The sequence below is a fragment of the Equus przewalskii genome, chromosome 25 (genome assembly GCF_037783145.1).
Source record: "Equus przewalskii isolate Varuska chromosome 25, EquPr2, whole genome shotgun sequence".
NCBI lineage: Eukaryota > Metazoa > Chordata > Mammalia > Perissodactyla > Equidae > Equus > Equus przewalskii.
In genome coordinates this window covers 621,526-638,873 of record NC_091855.1, presented here as the reverse complement: position 1 = coordinate 638,873, position 17,348 = coordinate 621,526, and the positions used below count along the sequence as shown (strand labels likewise).

At 34.6% G+C, this 17,348-nt stretch overlaps 1 protein-coding gene across 10 annotated transcripts in view; it reads left to right on the top strand.

Annotated features, from left to right (window-relative positions):
* Positions 1-17,348, top strand: part of TXNDC16 (thioredoxin domain containing 16) — a 131,772-nt gene that overhangs the window by 96,606 nt on the left and 17,818 nt on the right. For 8 of the 10 annotated variants that reach the window (XM_070593063.1, XM_070593061.1, XM_070593065.1 and 5 more), the window contains 4 exons: positions 7,017-7,185; positions 7,520-7,656; positions 14,682-14,766; positions 16,484-16,622. In XM_070593063.1, the coding sequence (XP_070449164.1) occupies positions 7,017-7,185; positions 7,520-7,656; positions 14,682-14,766; positions 16,484-16,622 (530 nt within the window). Of the gene's footprint in view, positions 1-7,016; positions 7,186-7,503; positions 7,657-14,681; positions 14,767-16,483; positions 16,623-17,348 lie in introns of all 10 variants that reach the window. The other 2 variants (XM_070593067.1, XM_070593066.1) reach the window with 1 other exon arrangement.

The following is a 17,348-nucleotide window of genomic DNA, read 5'->3' as shown; positions in this document are numbered from 1 at the left end:
ATCTGTGTGCCTGTTTTTATACCAGTACCATGCTGTTTTTACAACTATGGCTTTGTAGTACATTTTGAGGTCAGGGACTGTGATACCTCCAGCTTTGTTCTTTTTTCTCAGGATTGCGTTAGCAATTTGGGGTCTTTTTTTGCCCCATGTGAAATTTTAGGATTCTTTGTTCTGTTTCTGTGAAGAATGTCATTGGGATTCTGATTTGGATTGTATTGAATCTGTAGATTGCTTTGGGTAGTATGGACATTTTAACTATGTGTATTCTTCTGGTCTATGTGCATGGAATCTCTTTCCATCTCTTAATGTCATCATCTATTTCTTTCAATAATGTCTTACAGTTTTCATTGTGTAGGTCCTTCATCTCCTTGGTTAAATTTATTCTTAGATACTTTATTTTTTTTGTTGCGATTGTAAATGGAATTGTATTCTTGAGTTCTCTTTCTGTATGTTTGTTATTAGAGTATAGAAATTCAACTGATTTTTATAAGTTGATTTAGTACCCTGCAACTTTACTGTAGTTGTTAATTATTTCTAATAGTTTTCTGATGGATTCTTTAGGCATTTCTATATATAAGATCATGTCTGCAAACAGCTAGAGTCACTTCTTCACTCCCTATTTGGATTCCTTTATTCCTTTCTCTTGGCTAATTGCTCTGGCCAAAACCTCCAGTACTATGGTGAATAAGAGTGGTGATAAAGGGCATCCTTGTCTCGTTCCTGTTTTCAGGGAGATGACGTTCAGTTTTTGCCCATTGAGTATGATGTTGGCTGTGGGTTTGTCATATATGGCCTTTATTGTGTTGAGGTAATGTCCTTCTATCCCCAATTTGTTAAAGAGTTTTGTATCATAAATGGCTGTTGGTTCTTGTCAAATGCTTTCTTTGCATCTATTGAGATGATCATGTGGTTTTTATTCCTCATTTTGTTAATGTGGTATGTCACATTGATTGATTTGCATATGTTGAACCATCCCTGTGCCCCTCGTATAAATCCTACTTGATCATGATGTATGATCTTTATGATATATTGCTGTATTTGGGTTGCCAATATTTTGTTGAGGATATTTGCATTTATGTTCATCAGCGATGTTGGCCTGTAGTTCTCCTTTTTTGTGCTGTCCTTGTCAGGCTTTGGTATCAGAGTGGTGTTGGCCTCGTAGAATGTGTTAGGAAGCGTTCCATCTTCCCTAATTTTTTGGAATATCTTGACAAGGATGTGTATTAAGTCCTCTCTGAAAGTTTGGTAGAATTCTTCAGGGAAGCCATCTGGTCCTGGACTTTTATTCTTTGGGATGCGTTTGATTGCTGTTTCAATCTCTTTACTTGTGATTTGTCTATTCAGATTTTCTATTTCATATTGATTCAACTTTGGGAGGTTGTAAGAGTCTAAGAATTTATCTATTTCTTCCAAATTGTCCATTTTATTGGCATATAGCTTTTTGTAGTATTTTCTTATAATCTGTTGTATTTCTGTGGTATCCATTGTTATTTCTCCTCTTTCATTTCTTATATTATTTATCTGAGCTTTCTCTCTTTTTTTGAGTCTGGCTAGTGGTTTTTTAATTTTATTTATCTTCTCAAAGAACCAGCTCTTCGTTTCATTGATCCTTTCTACTACCTTTTTTGTTTCAATAGCATTTATTTCTGCTGTGATTTTTGTTATTTCTCTCCTTCTGTTGACTTTGGGCTTGCTTTGTTCTTTTTCTAATTCAGTTAGGTGTAGTTTGAGATTGCTTATTTAGGATTTTCCTTGTTTGTTAGGGTGAGCCTGTATTGTGATGAATTTCTCTCTTAATACGGCTTTTGCTGCATCCCATATAAGTTGGTATGGTATGCTTTTTCACTTTCATTTGTCTCCAGATATATTTTGATTTCTCCTTTAATTCCTTCAATGATCCATTGGTTGTTCAATAGCCTGTTGTTTAGTCTCCACATCTTTGTCCCTTTCTCAGCTTTTTTCTTATAATTAATTTCTAGCTTCATAGCATTGTGATAGGAAAAGATGCATGTTGTTATTTCAATCTTCTTAAATTTATAGAGGCTTGCCTTGTTTCCCAACATATGGTCTATCTTTAAGAATGCTCCGTGCACACTTGAGAAGAATGTGTATTCTGCTGTTTTTTGATGGAGTGTTCCATATATGTCTATTAAGTCCAACTGGACTAGCTTTTATTTAATTCTACTGTTTTCTTGTTGATTTTCTGTCTGGATGATCTATCCAATGATGTGAGTGGAGTATTGAGGTCCCCTACTATTATTGTGTTATTGTTAATATCTCCTTTTAGGTTTGTTAATAGTTGCTTACTGTACTTTGGTGTTCCCGTGTTGTATGCATACGTAGTTATAGGTGTTATATGTTCTTTATGGAGTGTCCCTTTGATCATTATATACTGCCCCTCTTTGTCTCTCTTTACCTGTCTTATCTTGAAGTCTACTTTGTCTGATATAAGTATTGGAACACCTGCTTTCTTTTGTTTGCCATTAGCTTGGAGTATCGTCTTTTATCCCTTCACTCAGAGCCTGTGTTTGTCTTTGGAGCCGAGATGTGTGTCCTGGAGGCAGCATATTGTTGGGTCCTGTTCTTTAATCCATCTCACCACTCTGTGTCTTTTCATTGGAAAATTCAATCCATTTATGTTTAGGGTGATTATCAATATATGAGGGCTTAATGCTGCCATTTTATCACTTGTTTTCCAGATCTCTTGCATTTCCTTCATTTCTCATCCTGTGTATTTTGGTCTACCAATCGAGTTATGTAGTTTTTTATGTTGTGTTTCTTCATTTTCTCTTTGTTTATTGTTTGTGTCTCTGTTCTTCTTTTTTGTTTAGTGGTTACCATGAGGTTTGTATTCAAAATCTCGTAGATGAGATAGTCCATTTTCTGCTGGCCTCTTATTTCCTTAGACTAAACCAATTCAGTCCCTTTCTTCCTCCCCTCCTAAGTTGTTTTTCTCACATCTTATTCCCTCCTGTGTTGTGAGTTTGTGATTAAAATGACAAGATTATCTTTATATTTGGTGTTTTCCTTCCCTTTATCTTTAATGCTATTCTTGAGTATTTGCTAATGTCTTCTGATGTATAGCTACAATTTTATGATTTGTCTACCTATTTATCTCCTTACTCCATACTTTGTAACCCCATCTCCCCTTTTTTCCCCTAGGTATGAAAGCCTTCTCGATTTCTTGTAGGGGGCAGATCTCATGGTTATGAACTCCCTTAGCTTTTGTTTATCTGGGACAGTTTTTATTTCTCCATCATATCTGAAGGATGTTTTTGCTGGATAGAGTATTCTCAGCTGAAGATTCTTGTCTTTTAAAGATTTGAATATGTCATTCCAGAGTCTCCTAGCCTGTAAGTTTTCTGTAGAGAAATCTGCTGAAAGCCTGATAGGGTTTTCTTTGTAGGTTATTTTCTTCTGCCTTGCTGCCCTTAGTGGTTTTTCTTTGTCATTCACTTTTGCTAGTTTCACTACCATATCCTTTGCAGTAATTCTTTTTACATTGACATATTTAATAGATCTGGTAGTCTCTTCCACTTTGATTTCCACCTCCTTCCCTAAGTTTGGGAAGTTCTCTGCTATTATTTCTTTGAATAAGCTTTCTGCTTCATTCTCCTTCTCTTCTCCCTCTGGAATACCTATAATTCTTATGTTGCATTTCCTAATTGACTTGTGTATTTCTTGGAGACTTTCTTCATTTCTTTTTAGTCTTAGTTCTCTCCCCCTCCCATCTGGAGCATTTCAACATGTCTATCCTCGATTATGCTGATCCGCTCCTCTATGGTGTCTGCTGGAGTGTTCAGGGAATCCATATTTTGTTGTATCTCTTCCATTCTGTCTTTCACCTCCAATATTTATGATTGATTCTTCTTTATAGTTTCAATCTCTTTTGTGAAGTAGATCCTAAACTCGTTGAATTGCATTCTCTACATTCTCTTTTATCTCATTGAGAGTTTTGTTAATAGCTATTTTGAATTCTCTTTCATTTAGATTACATATTTCTGTGTCCTCAGGAGTGATTTCTGGGTACTTGTCATTTTCTCTCTGGTCTGGAGATTTCATATAACTTTCGATATTGTTAGAGGGTGCGGCTCTGTTTTTGAGCATCATGGAATTATTTGGTCACATTATAGCTTATTGCCACTGGGTGGGTGTCAAGAGCCACATATTCTGAGCCCTCTGCGTTCCACCGAATCCCAGGCACTGGAGCTGGTGCTGGGTGGGTGGAGGGAGGAGCAGTTTCTTCTGCATTCTCTTAGGGTTTTCTCCCTATGCTCTCCTGGGGTGTTGGCTTGATAAGGTCAACTCCCCACCCCCCCGTGAAAGCTTTCGCCCTGGTAGAGGGCTTCCCTCTAGGCTGCAAGGGCCTTAGGGAGTCTTTGATGTTCCTGCAAATGAATGTCCCCTCCCCCGTTCCTTCCCTCTTGGCGGCTGCCCACCATCCCAGATCCCAGTCTCTTGGGGAGAGAGTGAAGTTTTCTGTTGCCCTGTTCTGCCTCCTCTGAGGGAGCTCCGGCCTCTCCACCCTCCATCTTATGGCTGCATGGGTCTCTCTGCTGTCTGTTGTGTGGATGGCCTCTGTTAGAGTTTGAATGTCTTTTACATTCAAACTCTAACAGAGGGGAGAGATTACTAGGAGAGCTCACTCTGCCATGATGCTGATGTTACTCCTCAAGAAAAAAAATTTAAACTGATAGCTTTGATATAAGTAGCCTTAGAACTTTTAATATGTATCAGTATTCTTTTTTCAGTTTTAAAGATAACATCAAAGTTTTCAACTTGGACTTCAGGGACAAAGGAATAATAACATTTTTAGCAGTGGCAGACCTATTGAGGTTGCTTATTGAGAGGAAAGAACTGCATTTGTAATAACACTATCTTCCATACTTAGGTGGGAATATATAATATGGTATTCTGTATGAACAAGCATCACTTATATTTATTGACTAAATGATTAAAATAAAGGATAAGAGAACTTTGTAGAAAAGTCACTTAGCAGATCTAGTTTTAGAAGGAATAAGGATTTCTCTTTGTTTATATGTTCATATTGTATGAGTGTATATCAGGTATTAATATACTTTAGTGTAAAAATTGAAAATTTGTTCATGAAGAAATATCATGGTACATTCCACAAATTTTTATTGGGTGCATACTGTGTAACAGACATTGTGCTAGGCAGCAGATATGTAGTGGGGAATAAGACAGACTAGACTCTGCCTGTATTATTGAACAGATTGCTAACACTAAATCTAAAGTGATAAGTTATTGCATCTATGAGGTATAATTTAGAATTGTTTAAAATGTAAAAATGAATTTTCAGTATTAAAAAACTTCTGGTGATAAAATATTAATATTTGCATTTCACAATTTTAATCATATGGTTAGGTTACATCCTAAATTAGGGTATATCTTAAATTGATATACAAAAATTCTTTCTTTGAGGTAATGTGATATTATAGTTTTCTTTTATTAGAATTTATTCCTTCTTTTCAGTAGCTGAGTTGTGTGGTGCTTGTTTTATTTGGTTTTTTATTTCTTTCCACTTAATGATTTATATATTTTGGAGAATTTCACATATGTTATTATAGAACATGTAGGAATTTCTCTTTGGGATTCCACTATGTGTTTTCTTAGGCTGAAAAGAAATTATAATATTTAGACAGGATGGCTACCTAAGCCCTAGATGGGTTCCATGTGTGTTATTTATTCACGCACATATTTAAGGTGTTTCATGTGCAAGGACTGCTCTAGATGCTGGAAAATCAATGATGAGTAAAACAAACAGGGTCCCTACTCTCAAAGAGCTTTCTTGGTAGAAACAGACACTAATCATTTAACAACACAAATGAGTACATAAGAGATAAGGAAAGGGGCATGGTTGCATAGGTTCAGAGGAACCTGATGTAGATTAGGGTGTCAGAGAAGGTTTCTCCGAGAAGTAGTCACACATGCAGAGATCTGTGTTAGATCTAGTTACAAAGACCTAACTCTGCAAAATGGTGGGGGTGGGCTGTTAGCAAAACACATCTGAATTTTGAAAAGATATCTCTAGCTTCAGTGTAGAGTTATATTGAATTCAGGGAGGTGAATTAGAAGCCTATTCTGGTTATCCAGGAGAAATGATGACCAGAGTAGCAGCAGCAAAGAGATTTGGACAGATATGAGATATTTAAAGTGTAGGTGGTAAAATGGAAAGGACATGCTGATTGATTTATTAGACATGGAGGTTTAGGAATGGGGAGGCATGAAAGATGATACTTCATTTTCTGAGTTGTCTGAGAATGGCATTGTTCACCCACATTTATGGGAAGGAAGACATGTTTGGTTTTAGACTTCTTGAATTTGAGTGTGTTCCAAATCAAAGGGAAATAGAAAAGGCAGTAAAGATACATGAGTCTGGAACCTTAAAGAGGAGCCTGGGCCAAAGATATAAATTTAGGATTCTTTAGGTTATCTGGAGTTGTTGAGAGTGGCTGGGAAGAGAGTATGGATCAAGAAGAGAAGGCAGCTTGAACTGAGCCTTGAGAAACTCCCAACTCTACCTGCAGGAATCTGCAAAAGGGACCAACAAGGATCAGCTAGAGAGGTGAGAAAAAAGCCAATAGGGGAAGGTGTTGCAAAAATCAAGGGAAGAGTCTGTTTCATGCTGCTGAGAGGTTAAAATAAGAATGGGATATAAAGATATTGGTAATTATCAACAACTGAGTTTTTTTTTATTGAGGTAATGTTAGTTTATGACAGTATATAAATTTTGGGTGTACATCATTATATTTCAGTTTCTGTGTAGATTGCATCATGTTCCCCACCCGAAGACTAATACCATCCATCACCACACACACATGCCCAGTGACCCCTTCCACCCTCCTCACTCCCCGCTTCTCCTCTGGTAACTGCTAATCCAATCTCTGTCTCTGTGTGTTTGTTGTTTTTATCTTCTATTTATGAGTGAGATCTTATGGTAAAAACTGAGTTTTCTACATTAATATTTGCAAAGTGTGCATTTTCCTTTTCCTTAGACACACCCACTATGCTGCTTACTAGAGTAAACTGTGCAGATTGGTCTGGTGTGTGCACCAAGCACAACGTTACTGAATTTCCTGTTGTAAAGATGTACAAGGAAGGAGGGAACCCAGTATCTTATGCTGGTATGTTAGGAACTGAAGATCTCCTAAAATTTATCCAGCTGTAAGTATTTAGCTTCACCCTAAGATTTTTAAATTTTTAGGTCTAGAAAACTTCTAATTCTCGTACGTTGTTGACACACTTTGAATAGGTTAAGGATGTGTGAATTGAGATCTCAGGATAAACGTAGATGAGGAGAGTCCATCCACATTCCATCATTTTTGGGGGGAGAGAGGTTTTCTTTAACAAGGGTGACTTTCTGTTTAATTGTCTTTATTTTGTCAGATATTTATCATGTGGAATATAGTGTTTGCTAAGTTCAGTATGTTTTATATCTTTTACAAGTTGAAAAGTATTTTTAAATGTTAATTTTGAATATAGTTATATATTCATCCAGCAACAGGATTTCATGTCCGGTGAACATAACATCTGTGCAAGAAGCAGAGGAATATTTAAGTGGGGAATTGTATCAAGACCTGCTCTCCTATTCCAGTGGGCCAGTACTGGGGCTCTTTAGTCCAACCATGACAACAGGTAAGTAGAATTGGACCTTTAAATTATATTATATAATTAATAGGTAATATTAAAAACTCATTTACTAGTTTTTAAAAAAGGAACATCTTTTTAAATTATAGAGAATTTTGAAAATACAAAAAAGTTTGAAGAAAATAAAAATCTGTAATTATTTAGAGTTGTTAAATTTTGACGTAATTCCTTCCCTTTTTTTTTCTGTGTACCTATATAGTGCATCTTTATATACATTTTAATGTAATTGGGCTAGTACTGTGTGTCTAGGTTAGTATTGTGCTCTTTTCTTTTCTTTCTTTTTTTTTTTTTTGGTGAGGAAGGTTGACCCTGAGCTAACATCTGTGGCCAATCTTCCTCTTTATGTTTGAGGAACATTGTCGCTGAGCTAACATCTGTGAAGTCTTCCTCTATTTTGTATGTGGGACACCACCACAGCATGGCTTGATGAGTGGTGTGTAGGTCCATTCCTGGGATCCGAATCCACAAACCCCATGCCTTGGAAGCAGAGCGTGTGAACTTAACACCTGTGCCACTGAGTCGGTCCCAAGTATCTCGCTGTTTTTGTTTAACGTTACATGGGTGCATTTTTTCCATGTGATTAATAGTCTTCAAAAACATTGGCTATATAATTGATTGGATGAATATGCTGTAATTTATTTAACTGTTTTGTCAATAAATAGTATTTGTTGCTTCCGCTTTTCTTTTTGATGTATGCAAAGAATATTTTTATTTATAAGTCTTTATGTGGATTTTAGACTATTTAATGGGTATAGCTTCTCAATAGGAGAATAACTTTGTCTTCTATAAACTGTATGTTATATATTTTTTAAAATGGGATTTTAGTGCTCGTGTAATGAATTATTATGAGATTTTTATATATTGAGATATTAAGCTTTTGTCATTTTATTCCAATTACTTTCCCCTGGTGTGTTGTTTGTTTGTAACTTTGTTTAATAATAATTTTATATGTAGCAGTTTAAAATTTGTTTTCAAATTTATTGATTTTGAGATTTCTTTCATAACTTTTTACTATAGAAAATCCCTGTTATCCTTAACAGTATTCACTTGTATTTTCTTTTTGCTTTAATTTATAATATTTTCTTACTCTAATTTATATTGAATTTTGCTTTGAATATTTTTTTAGTTGTGGCAAAGTACATATAACGTAAAATTTACCATCTTAACCATTTTTAAGTATATAGTTAACTAGTGTTAAGTATATTTACCTTGTTGTGCAACTAATCTCCAGAACTTTTTCATCTTGCAAAACTGAAACTCTATACTTGTTAAACAGTAATTCTCCATTTCCCCTTCCCCCAGCCTCTGGCAACCACCATTTACTTTCTGTCTCTATGAATTTGACTACTCTAGGTACCTCATATAAGTGGAATCAGAAAGTGTCTTTTTCTGACTGGCTTATTTTGCTTAGCATAATTTTTTTGAGCCTCATCTATGTTGTAGCATGAGTCAGAATTTCCTTCCTTTTTAAGGCTGAATAATATTCCATTGTGTGTACATATCACATCTTTATCCGTTCATCTGTTGATGGACACTTGGATTGCTTCCATTTCTTGGCTATTGTGAATAATGCTGCTGTGAATGTGGATGTACCAGTGTGTCTTCGGGACCCTGCTCTGAATTCTTTTGGGTTTGTACCTAGAAGTAGAGTTGCTGGGTCATATGGTAATTCTACTTTTGATTTTTTGAGGAACCACCTTACTGATTTCTGAAGTGGCTGCATCATTTTACATTCTCACCAGCAGTGTACAACAGTTCTGATTTGTTCACATCCTAACCAAAACTAATATTATGTTCTGTTTTTTTGATAGTAGCCATCCTAATGTGTGTGAGGTGATGACACGTTGTGGTTTTGATTTGTATTTTCCTAATGATTAGTGATATAGAGCATCTTTTTATATACCTGTTTGCTGTTTGTGTATCTTCTTTGTAGAAATGTCTGTTCAAGTCCTACACCCATTCTTTAATCGGATTATTGTGGTTGTTGAGTTGCAGGAGTTCTTTATATATTCTGGATATTAATCCCTATCATATATATGATTTGCAAGTATTTTCTCCCATTCCATAGGTTACCTTTTCAGTCTGTTAATTGTGTCCTTTGCTTTTTTTCTTTTTTAAAAGTCTTTAATCATTTAGATAGTTTAGTGCATGGTATGAAGTTAGAGGCCAAATTTATTTCTGTCTAAGTAGTTAACAGTTGTCTTTTTTTTCCTCTTTTTTTGATTTCACCATCACTGTATTAAATCCGTGTTTTTATGTCTATGTGTATATATATGTCTGTTTAAATGTTTTCTATTTTATTCACTTTACCTATTGATCCTTAGTCTATTAGTTTTATAATATTGAATATATGATTGGGTCAAGTCTCTTAATTGTCTTTTTACATTTTCTTGTCATTATTGCCTATGGATTCTTCTGGGTGAACTTTAACCATTTACACATTGTCTAGACCTATTTAGATGTCTGTTGCTTGTTTTATACTTCTTTGGTATTTCTTTAGTTATTTTTCTTTACTTTTTTCTGTGTGGAGTAGACTTCTTTTGGTTTTTATTTTCTTCAGGGCTAGAGAAAGTGTTCTTTAAAAAAAAATGGAATCTGTAAAATTAAAGACCATTTCAATCATTTTGATTCCTTCATTTGGAAGATGATGATGTTTTTAATTTCTTCTATATCTTTTTCTCTATATGAGCCTCTATGGTCTCATATTATGAAACACAGATTATCATTATTGCTGAGCTTTTATTTTTTTGCATTATGTATTTCTCTTCCAAAAATCTCTTGCATTTATTTTTTCCACATTTATTATGAAAATTTTCAAACAGCAAAGTTGAGAATTTTACAGCAAACACTCATATACCCACCATCTAGAGTCTACCATTAGCCTTTAACTGTACTTGATGTAACACATACCTGTACATCTGTCTATCCCTCTATCCGTTTATTAACTCATCTTATTTTTGATACATTTTAAATTGCTTTTGCATTCAGCTTTGATATAGTGCTTATAGCAATTAATTTTACTGTGATAGTTTTACATAGCTTCATAGGCTATAGTGTTCTTTTAATATTACAACTTCTCTTTTCTTAGACTCTAACTCTTTATTTTTTTCTTGCTTCATAGGAATGTATCTTTCAGTAAGTTTTAAAGGAACAGTACACATAGGGTATTTTTTCTGACCAATAGTATTACTTAGAATGTTATTCTCTTGCCTTTGCTTGTGGATGGGCTCTTGACTGGATAACAAAACCCTTAGTGTTTTCTTCATCACATGATAACTCTTACCATTTATCTAGCAAACCTCCCCACTTCTTATTTTTCTTTCATTTGAGATGAATTTTAAATTCAGAATGAACTTTTAAGGATATTTATATTGGAAGAGGATCCACATCTCTAGCATTATATTTGTATATAGTGGATGCTATTAACTATTAAATTTTGCTTTCTACAATTTCTGTCTAGTAATTTTTTCTCTCAACTTTGTCTTCAAAATCTTTTAAAATAAGAGCCAAAAGAACTTACTAGAAAGAAATAATAAGAATATTAATGTATGCTTTGTGACTTACCGTCTTAGAAGGCAAAATCCTAGAGGGCGTAGCTTTTTAATTTGTATTTTCTTTATGAAAATGGGAAGTGAATGAGTCTTTGTTTTACTCCTTTGTCTTTCTAACATTTTTTCTCCCGCTGTTGACTGTCTACCTCAAGTGTCTGGTGCCCTGAAGTTCTCATTATTTACACTGGGCCTCCTTCCAAAAAGAATTAAAGTCTTCAGATAATAAAAAGTACAAACATGATAAAATCATTAAAAAAAGGATAAGAGTTAAGCAATAAAAGAGTAGGGGATAATTATGTGGAATATCTATAAAACACTGCAGTTGATCATAAAACTTAACTCTAAGCAATCTGGTGGCAACCAGAAACAAAGATGAAATTTTTGCCATCTTATCATCATTGTAAATGGCAACATACAAATTAGGTTCCTGACTCATTCATAGTGAAAACTTTTCCTGGTTGTAAATGCTGAGAGGAATTTTTCACATTGTGTTTTATATAAGAGACCAACACGAGGAACAGTGTAATTGATCATATTTGTGTACAAATGATGATAGAATTTACATGTAATTATCTGTCAACAAAAGTCAAAAGTATAATGTTAAATTATATACAGGTAGTTCTGGTGTGCCAGAATGATGTAATCTGGATGTGATGCTTTGTTGTTATTCACTGGATTGATTGTTGCCAGCCTTTTCGTTTGGATATTAGTTCCTCTTCTTTTTTTGTTGTTTTTGTTTTTTGCAGACTCTTCACATGATAGTTGCTGGACCTTCAACATCTATTGAATGAAAAAATGTATAACAGTAAAAGGCTATTATGAGTTTGTTAACATTTTTATGTACATTTGTATTTTACTCATAAAAACTGACTATTGGCATTTACTGAGCACTTATTTTCTATCAGATATTGATTTGTTATTCATATAGATCCTAATGATTTGAAGACTAATATAATGCGAGTTCCACAAGGGCTGAAATGTCTCTTTTGTCCACTAGTGTATTTGCCAGGTCCCTCTACTGTTTTCCTCTGATTAATAAGTATCTTGTGGGGATATAATTTAAAACTCTGTAAATGTCCTGTTTCTCATTATACTTTTGCGCTCCAGTTTTAAAGGCCATTGCCTCAAAGAGCTATTTCTATGTTTGCCAAGAGGAAAATTTCTATCTCCGTTATTCCTTCTGCATTTATTAGTTGGCATACTACTGTAAGAAAGAGCTTTCTCTTCTTATTTGTTCGCTTATCGGTGTGGATGCCCGAACTTTTATTTTATTAAATGGGTTATAATCAATTACTATCATTTTTTTTTGCTCAAATTGCCCCAGATTTGGTCAGTGGGAGCCCCTTCAATCTGACTCCTATGTCCTTTTGACATGTCTCCATCATTCTTTGAATGTGTCCTTTTGGCACAAAATGTTTCTAGCCTCATTCCTGGAATCAGCCATTTCTCCAAGGAGTTCAGGTTCCTTTTAGTGGGACATTGAATTTAGAAACCATGTTCTAGGGATTAGGAGTGCTTTTAGTTACTGGAGTGTTCTTTCTTCTTGACTCTCTCTGCCGACAGAGCTAAAAAAATAGATGTATCTGTATGTGTGCATTTATTTGTTATTATTTATTATTTAGTTATTTATTTTTAATTTATTTTAATAAATAAAATTTAATTTATTTAAAATATATTTATTGTTTAGTTATTGAATATAACTATTCAATAAGATGTGATAGTAGAAAAAGTATTGCTAAATTAATGTATTTATTTTATGCAATTAAAATATGTTTATAGTTAAATAGCTAAATATTGTAGGTCACTATTAACGTTACATCTCAAATATATTTATAGTGGTTAAATAAACTTTTTATGTAGATAACTGATTATTTCTTTTATTGGGGTTGCCATATATTCTGACATATATGCAGTTTTCACCAAGGGGAGAATATGCCTGGTTTTCAATGTTCACAGGAAAATTTATACTCTGATGTAGTGGAAATGGATATTCATCTTAGGTCAACAGTCTTAAATGTTCCCATGCCACAAGTAACCTGGATTTATTAACAAATGGATTCGTGAAGAGACTTTCAAGAAACATATTCATGAGTAGAAAGGCTTCTGTATGAGAAAATTATATGGGAGTATTAGTATAATTTTCCACTATTATGTATCAAAAAAGAAAAGAGAAAGCTGAAACACATTCCATTATGTCATTGCTTTAGATAACAATCCTCAATTATTGACCAGAATTTAGACCTGTTTTCTCTTAGAAATGAAAGTATAGGCACTCAGTCCTTTCTAGATGCTTAGTTTTCTTGTGAATCTTTTCTACTTTGGTGTAGCACAGGCTAAAGAAAATATTTTCATGGGTTACTAGTTTCTCATTAAATTTGTGATTATACATGAACTCTCAATGCTGCCTGCCGGCTGACTGTGCCACTCTAGTAAGCTAGATTTCCTACGGTATTTCTCAATCCAGTGGAAAGTATGCATCCTTTTTAAAGAAAATGATCTTGTGGTTACCTGATGTTAACAGTGTTGATGCTCACATCATGAATATTGTGCTGACTGCTGAGGTACAGATCTTTTAGGTTCAGTGTGCCCAGACTACTGGCTACTACATGACTCAATTTTTACATCAGTGTTTTTCTATTTGAACTGCTATGAACCTTTCATGCATTGAGTTGAACTATCTTTTGGCTTCACTTGGCAAGACTGTATCATTCATATAAGTCCACCTCTGCTCTTTTCTCATTAGTCTACAACTATTTAATTCAGACTTGCTTCTTGGTTATAACATGACCCAGAATATGCTATTATTTATGAAAATTCAGAATTCTACAGAAATAATAGTTTTTATTTTGAATATGTATGTCCTAACAAATGAGAAAAGACTGATACACAAATTAATCAAAGTTCAAAAGTAACAAAAACACATTACAAAAAATACAAGAAATAAAAAAGAAGAAACAAATTCCTCCTAATCACAGAACCCTAACAGATACTGTTAGAGGACTAGAATTTCCAGTCTTCTACTTTTTTCTATGCATACAGGCATTTTTAGATTTTGTGACTATAATGTGTATGTCATTTCACATACCCTGCTTCTCTTTCCAGGCTACATGTAGGACAGCTGTCTCCATTTTCTCTGTCTTAGGAGTAAATGAAAATGCAACAGATATTTATTCAGTAACTCTGTATGATTAGAGTGCTATAAATCTTATAAATTATATTTGGAGTACATTTGCTTAGAGAATCATAGTTGCACTGTATCAACTTACATTTCTTTAGTAATCAAATGTCATAAAAAACACAGATTTATGTTAGAACCACTGAGTTATGTAAGGTCTGCACTTAAGTATTTATCTTCATAATTAATTAATAACAAAGCACTACCATTTATAAATTTGTTTATTGGTTGAATAGCACTCATAGATTTAAAGGTTTCAGATTTTTGTCTTATCTGTATATTTATAGCAAAAGAAGATTTCACTGAAGCAGGAAACTACCTAAGAGGATGTGTTATCACTGGAATTTATTCTGAAGAAGATGTTTTGATATTGTAAGTTTATTGGTCTTCTAACTTTGGGGAGGAAGAAGTTTGCAAAATCATATCTGTGTTGCTTATCTTTACACAGTTGATGAAGGAAGGTAGAACAGCACCATAGCTAAGTTTTTAATTCCTTCTGGGAAAATCTGTGAAGTGCCGCCTCACTATTTAGAATTTTCATGTATTCTTTTACTTTAGTTTAGAGCCCCCACAGGGCAACCTCGATTCATAATACTTCATTTTCCTATAAAAAATTTCCTCTTTGGATTCTGTTAGCTGCAGTTTTGATTCTTGGGAGTTATCATTTTTTGGGAAACTGTACTTCTTGAGTGTCTAGGTTTTGATTTGACACTAAATTAGACATAAAAATCACAATTTTTCCATATTTCTCCCAGAATTTTAGGTGATGCGACTGTACCTGATAGTTCTAACTAATTTTAAGCTATTGCAAACATACATTTAATCAGTGCTTTTTTAGCCACTAAGGTGGCTTTATTTGTATAATTTGGGGACTCCTGTGAACTATCAAATATTTTAGTTGCTGCAGAATGAAGGACTGAACCGAAAACGTGGAGATTATTATCAATACACATCACATTCTGCATTAGTGGCTTATTTTCAGATGCAAGTTGAGTTGTTAAGCCCTAGTTTGTCTTTATTAAGTTCTGACTCTAATATTCCTAATTGTGATTTGTGACCTTAAGTCTTTCATCCTGCATGTTGGTGACATATGCTTTTGATGATCAAGCTTCTGTTCTACCCATGAAATCAGTAATTTTTGAAAAGTACATGCTGAACTCCAGAACTTTAGAGAATGTGAGACCTGTTCACCTGATAGATGGACAGTCAGTCACCCACTATTTTGTATTCTGCTGTCATTGTGCGTTTAACTATGGTCCAAAGAGCTAGACCAGCAGTTTGCAGAGTGTGTTTTGTTTATAACTAACTGGTCAACTAGGAGGGTCCTCCAGGTAATCTGAAGCCTGGGCTCTTTACTAATACCTATAATATTATAATGTCTATACTTTGTTCTAGCATGAATTGAGTTTTAACATGATCTAAGTGTGGCTACCTCACTGGTAATTTCACACAAAGCATTTTTTCCTGTTTTGTTTAGTGATTTTTCTTTTAGGCTTAGTTTGCAGAAGTACTAGAAGGAGGGAGCAGATTTGAGCTCTGTTTCAGTGGAGAGAGCACAGACTCTATATCTGGAGTACCTCAGTTTGAATTCTGTCTCTGCCATTTGTCACTCTCTGAGTCCTGGTTTCCTCATCTGTAAAATGGGAGTGATAGTGGCAACTTTATAGGGCTGTTCTGAGGGCTGAATGAAAACTAAAAGCACCTAGTATAGTTGCTGGCAAATAGTAGGTTTCTAATAAGTGCCCATCTCCTTGCTGAGGAGTTTGATGAGCAGTCCACAAAGGGTGAGAACTTTCAGTGTGTTCCTAATCCTATTTAGACATTTTCTTTATGAGTAAGTTGTCTAGAAACAAAAAATCTGCCTAGATTATTGTTTGTTGCTTTCTGTTAACCTAGGTCACCAAGGCTCTGAACTTCCTCAGATAGCCTCACAGGGAAGATACGTTTCTCTGGAATTCGAGCTCATGTTTTTATTAGTAGTAGGGCTCCTCTTTTGCTGCTTCACACTGTGCCCTCTTGGCCTAATTGTTCATGTTTGTGATGACTTGCTATATTTGTTTGGGAATTTTGATACTACATTTCTCTATAGGTCAAATAAATATGCTGCAACTCTTCCAGCCCTGCTGCTTGCCAGACACAAAGGAGGCAAAATAGAGAGCATTCCGTTAGCTAATACCCATGCGGAAGACATAGTTCAAATAATAAAAAATGCATTCCTGGAAACATTTGTGAGTATATTTATAATAAGAGTGTTATCTGAAAGAAGAAAATCTAGATCAGCTAAAGATTGTATATTTTAATACATGATTTTCCAGCTTTTGTTGGCACAGGGCAAGATGTTTGTGAGCTGAAGATTCATTGAGTAGCTCTGTTTTATTGTTCACTCATTATGCATATATACAGCTTCTCTAGTCCACTGCCAAATGTTTGTATGTCTTTGGATTACTTTTTATTTCTGAGACTAGTGTGGCTGATGGCCAGTTGAAGTACTTAAACTAGGCTGAAATAAAGCACATGGATTCTAGAGAGTCAAACTGCCTGGCTTCAAATCCTTGCTCGATTCCTCATTGGCTGCGTGTGAACTTCTCTGCACCTCTGTTCCCACATGTGTAAACTGCAGGTGATTGTGGCACCTGCTGCAGAGAGTATTTTCCAGTATTCTTATTATTTATCCAGTTTTAGAACAAAATATTGTCTTATGAAAGGCCTTTTCCAATGCTTACCTTGTATAATAGTGGATTCAGGGGTACAACAGATGTAACCTGCATTTCTTGATTTCAGTTGTTTTGAGTTTATACTAAACATAGCTAGAATATTATAAATTTATGCTTTTCTACATTTCTAAAGTGACATAAGGAGCACTATATGTTAGTTTATCTTCCACATATGAGTGAAATCATATGGTGTTTGTCTTTGTCTGGCTTATTTCACTTAATATAATACCCTCAAGGTCC